Source organism: Carassius auratus, unplaced genomic scaffold (genome assembly GCF_003368295.1).
Source record: "Carassius auratus strain Wakin unplaced genomic scaffold, ASM336829v1 scaf_tig00011901, whole genome shotgun sequence".
NCBI classification, from domain to species: Eukaryota; Metazoa; Chordata; class Actinopteri; order Cypriniformes; family Cyprinidae; genus Carassius; species Carassius auratus.
Genome location: NW_020524250.1, coordinates 23,803 through 29,852, shown reverse-complemented (window position 1 = coordinate 29,852; position 6,050 = coordinate 23,803). Strand labels below are relative to the sequence as shown.

At 33.5% G+C, this 6,050-nt stretch overlaps 1 protein-coding gene across 1 annotated transcript in view; it reads right to left on the bottom strand.

Moving 5' to 3' along the window:
- Positions 1 to 809: 809 nt before the first annotated feature.
- The window catches only part of LOC113073314 (dachshund homolog 1-like), a gene marked incomplete at its 5' end in the record, with an annotated part of 28,764 nt that continues 23,523 nt past the window's right edge, over positions 810 to 6,050 (bottom strand). Inside the window, 2 exon segments of the mRNA XM_026246213.1 lie at positions 810 to 1,250; positions 4,848 to 4,916. Of these exon segments, the coding sequence (XP_026101998.1) occupies positions 1,210 to 1,250; positions 4,848 to 4,916 (110 nt within the window).

Sequence of the window (6,050 nt, the reverse complement as noted above, 5' to 3'; positions counted from 1 at the left end):
GAGTTATAAAGAATTATTTTCTAGTTATCATCCCTTTTTTTCTCAGATTAACAAATGGTCTAATACTATTTTGTCTGCAACTTTCCAATGGCAACCTGCTGCATATAGTGAAACTTTTGACCAGTAGGCTATAATAAATAATTGAAATGATACATTGAATAATTATTATTTAAAGTGGCCTATCACTGAAAGAAATACACTTAATTGAGTGTAATGATGGTAACATTTAGCGATCTGTACAACATTTCCATAAACTTGAGATTCAATCCATACAAGATTCAGATTCATGATACTGCAAACTCAAAATGTAGCTGTTGAAAAGAGAGTAGTGTTCATCAACTTTTACTGAGTGAGTGAATAAACCCTAAGTACATTTGTTCAGCACAGTTAAGTATTTATTGAATAACATGAATTCAGGACAACACATTTACATGCCTGCATGCTTCCTCACCATAGTGGCAGCGAATTGAAAGAATGATGGCTCAGAAACAAAACAAATCTATAAATTCAATATAAACGTTGATATTATTCTCCTAATAGATCTACTGCATACACAATGCCAACTTTTAACATTATATACAAATACCAAAGTGAGTGAGTTAACCTATCTTCTGTTCTTGTATATACAATAATGATAGAAATGAAACTTGATTGTTTTTTTTTCTTCTAGTTTAGAAAACATTAAAAGCAAATATTAGTCTTTTCTGTTGATCAACATATATTCAAATTCACATTTTCAGAGGTTCTCCAAGTCTAGATCTTTAACATCTTGGCAAATATTTATGACATTAAGGATTTGTGATTTTTTCTTCTTCTTTTTTTTATACAAAATGAAACCTCTGAATCAGATTGAATTTTCGAAGCTTTCTCGCTGGTTTAAATACAGTATAAAAAATCTTCAGTGCTGTGAATTTGTTGTAAATATTACCACCAAGTGTACCGAATGGTACAATTTACTGTGCTCAAATTGTCGCCTTCGCCAGCTTATCGTATCCAATCCCACATCTGGCATAATATAACATTTATATCAGTGAGAATAAGAGTCCTAATACTACATTTGGACACAATCCGTCTTCCACATCGGGCCAAGCATAAACCCTTGATGCACCTCTATGAGCGATTGACCTGTTTCTGTAACTAAATTACACTGCGAGGGGACTCTGGAGAATCTTCATAAGATACACACTGCCAGTCTTCAATGCCATGGTGTTAGTACATCACTGTGGTTTTCAGAAAAAGTCTTCCATCTGCTAACGATAAAACAAAAGGGAAAAGAAAAATATTAAATACACGTCAGTAAACCCTGGATCAATGTATGTCACATTTTAAGAATATAACATTGCACTCATGATGTGAAGTGCCTCACAAATCACATTTTCTGTTCATAAATGGCATTAAGTGCGAAAAAAAAAAAAAAAATGCAGCCGTTACTGTGCAATGCCTTTTCTGACGCGTTCGATCTAATGAGCTTTGTACATTTCCAGGGAACCTTCGTTGGCAAGTGCATGCCTGAATGAGCAGCAGCTCTCTTTGCTTCTTCTGGTAAAAGCATCTGTTAGGCATGGCTCAGGAGCTTGTTTGACGTTTATTACCAGAACATTCCCTCTGTGTCCGGGAATGCTGCATCACTACATTTAAGCAGTTTCCTCTATTTGGTAGTGCAACTAAATAAATTCAATTCTGAGCAAAGGTGGTGACTGATCGAGGATGCTCTGTGTTAAAATTGGCTTAAACAAGCTTTATATTTTGACTGACTTTTTCAGGATTGTTCAGTGATACCACAGATATGAAATCATTTTGATTGTGTGAGCCATTGATTTAGAATAAAAAGCCTTTTTTCTCCTATGGTTAGTCATACATTCCTAAATATGTGCATTGTGATTTTAACTCTGAAATATAAACTTATTGATTGATGAGAATCTATAATCGAATAGACATTGATTAATTGCGCGCTGTGCATAGAGTTGCAATACGACCTCTTATTTTCTCTAATGTTATTTGTCACTCAGTGGCCTCTTATATAGAAGGGGTTAATATTGTGAATATCTTTAAAATATGAAATATGACATTTTATATGGATAGGCTCACAGGGAATGTAAAAAAATTTATCCACAACATCAACCCCTTTATATAAATCGTATGTACGAATTTATTAAGATCACAATAAATGCATGCGATATTGAGTAACTTAATTAGTCAGAACACAGCTTATTTAGTGCTGGAGATGTTCTAGTATTGTTGATACAGTATTTTGATATAAAAAAAACAATTAAGCAAATCAAAATCAAACCCTAGATTACTTTTCCTTAAATTATTAAAATACCACGGTTACTTCTACACAACCTGAGAACAACGACAACAAAAATAAGCAGAGAGCTAATCTTAAATGTACAAATTAGCATATTAATTCTGGGTCAAATGGAGTGTAGCTAAACTAGCTTGGGCAAACAGTGCCAGGAATGTTTCTTGAGTGGGAAAAATCGAATGACTGCCATGTTGTTTTATGAAAGAACCTCCCTCATTAAAATATGTTAAAACTGTGGCATTTTTATATTCAAATCAAGATGAAAAGTTCATTAAAGAGGATAAATATTTCATTAGATGCTAAATAAAACAAAGGAATTTTTGGCTTCTCTCAGCACAAAATTCTTTTGAAATATTAATTAATACATGTAAATTATGCAAATTATGCCCATGCAAATATTTTATGAACACAATTAAGGGAACCATTAATTACTGCCTTTTTTGCTTCAGTGACATTCATTCATTTAATTTGAATTTCACTTTAACTGTTTTGATGTTTAATCTTGCAACAAAGAACTTTATCTCCCCTCACAGGGTTGTGTAAACTTGCAGAAAACATTGAGAGTCGAGCACTGAGCATCGGGAAGAGATACCGGGGAGATATTATGTTCAGTATCACAAGGAATTAGTGGCGAGATGTGCTCCCAGAAGCACGGAGCCAGGAAAAACAGTCAAGCTTATTCTTGGAATGGATTCAAAACACTGGAAAAGCAATTAATAAACACAGACTGTGTTAATATAGCAGAATTACAGAGTGTGACAAAAGACAAATAGAAATAATTAGTTCTCCAAAATTATGCTCTCATTATTTTTTTTCCCCCCAACAGCCAAGTACTGAAAATATAGCACGTCTCTTTGTTTTTTGTTTTTTGTTTTTTTGTATAAGGATTGGAATAGAAATTTTCCCTTACATGCAAGTGTAATTTATCAGCATCCTTTTTTACATTTTTGCCATTTAAGAGTAATTATGCCACACTGGTTGTAGGCAACAACATCCATGACATGAACACACACACACGCACAAAAATGTTGTAATAACTTAACAGACACACAAGCTATTTTCAAACACACACATTTCCTGTGTCCAATTTTTAAGTCTACTCTTCAAGGGCACTGACTGAAAAACCTATTAAATTATTGCATGTTGTGGAGCAATAACTACAGTTTTGTCAGTGAAAACATTCAGAAAGAGAACAATTTTCTTCTAGCTAAAATGACCTCAATGTCTTAAATTCTACTATATATGCTCAAAAAACTACTGACAAAAGCAATTTGAGTAATGCAAACTTTTTGAATCAAGCAATTAAGGCTGTAAAACTAATCTTTAGAGATAAGAGCCATCATAATGCTAATGACATTATATGCTCTGAAAAAATCATTTCCTGCTCATCAAGTCAATGTCATTTGATTTATTTGGGTAAAACCATACTCCTTGCACTGGATCTCCATTTATTTTTACTAAAAACTTCCTTCACACACACACACACACACACAAAATTAACTAGGCTAATCAAACTGGGTTACGGGGCTTTTACTTGCGACGGGGTATTAAAATGCCATTTCCCACATTTCATAGCAATTTCCACACACTATTTTCAAAGGGAAATTGAGACCACTCAAGACGACGTTTTTTGTATCACATGTGCTGCTGGGTGCAATTAAAATAGACATCAGAGCAGTGAGCGACTTAACACTTAAGGTGTAGTTAAAAGAGTGTGACTGAAACATTTGCAAATGGGCAAGTGGTTTTCTGTGAAACGATACAAGCTTAAACCAAGTCCCATACACCCATAAAGTGCGTGTGTATTTATTTGAGAGGGTTTGTTGTGCTCTTGTGAGGTAACTCCACTGTGGGTCATCCTCAGATAATGAAACTTCTTATTATGCTCATTAAATTGCATTGCTCTCTGAAGTACACAACATAGGCAGGGTCTTACTGTCAAGGGGGTCTATCTTTAAAATGATTCTGTGTCTTATATCCAAAGATTCTTATCTCTGAACTTCACCTTTTAAACTGAACACCATCTTTGCAGCGGTATGTATACACAATATATACATAAAGGAAGATATTTTGAAGAATATTTTAACTTTTTTGTCCATACAGTCAAAGTTAATAGATTTCAAAGCAGCTTAAAAAAAATCTCTAAATATTATATTTTTTCTTTTGTGTTCTGCAACAGAAAGATAGACGTTAAGGCTTGGAATGGCATGTGAATAAATGATGACAAAATATTCATTTCTGGGTGAACTATCCCTGTAATAATATTTGAACATACTCCTACTGGTAAAAACTACAAAACAAAACTACAATTTAAACAACTCTCCAACTAAGCAGAGCGTGCCATTGTCATAACGCACATTTGCACGATTTTCCCTGTCTAGAAATGTTCTCCTGACAGATCCCATTGATCTTGACCCTCATCTTGAACTGTAGGATCTGCAGCCCAGATGGCAGGCTGCATGCATGAACAGCAGGCCAAGTTAAAGCGAGCCTCATATACTGGAGCTGAGCTGAGATTTATAGTCTCCTCAAAAACACGCACCTTGTATTGTCCTCTCAGCATCTGTTCTGCCACTGCTGCGGTCAGTCTCTATCTCCTGGGTCAACGAGTCTGGCAAAATGAAAAGATAATGACGATTAAACATCCATGACATCTGTGCTTAATTAGGAAAGTTTTTCTAGCTTCATCTTTCACGATGGGCGGAGGGTGGATGTGCTCTGATCGCTCGGGTCAGGGAGATTTTGACCAATGTAAGCATTTCTCCATGTAAGCATGACATTATGGATCTTGCTAAGCTTGCTACAGATGTAGCATATGCATTTTTTTTTATTATTATTATTAAACATCTTAAACAGTTTGGAGTGTATTAAAAATGCAGTGTTATTTATATACCATTATATAATTTATTATCATTTTTTTTATTTTATTTTAAAGTTTTAATAATTTTGTTGTGTGCTTTTGTCTCTCTCTCCATCTCTCTCTCTCTTTATTTATTTATTATTATTATTCCTATAGCCCTTTATTTTCTTCTTAGCTTTAGTAATCATAGTTTCATTCAGTTAGATGCCAGGGCAACAACTCTAGTTTTATAAACATAGAGTTTAAAATTTCATCTAGTATTTATCTAGTATTTATATATAAGGATTATTTAAATTGACAAAAATATCTCTAATAGAAGATTCCATTAAAAATAACCTCCAATATACCACATGCAAACAAGATTTTGGGTCTTTTTGGTCTGAAAGAAAATGATTGTCTTTATGGAAGACATGGTTTTAAACTAGTTTATCATGATCTCACTTCATCATTATACAAGCTTCTCGAAAATTATTTCAGCATATTATAAATCTCTGAAAATACTTGATTCTGATGGCATTTTCCCCCAAACAAATTTGCTACATTATTTGTTTCAACAAAATGTCTCTAGTTTCATTATCTCTTGGTCTCTTGTCGCTTTAGATAAAATTTTTCAGCATGAACCAATATTTCATGGTTATATATATATATATATATATATATATATATATATATATATATATATATATATATATATATTGTCATTAGATGCATATTAAATGGTGCAGTCACCTCGTAATTGTCACCAGTTAAACCCCTTTTTGTGATGCAAGATCCCAACATTACGATTCGTTCTTTTTGCAATAATGACCTGCTTATTATGTTACCGCAAACATACTGAAGCATATTTTGGATTATTCTCAGAAAATAACTACAGCACAACAACAA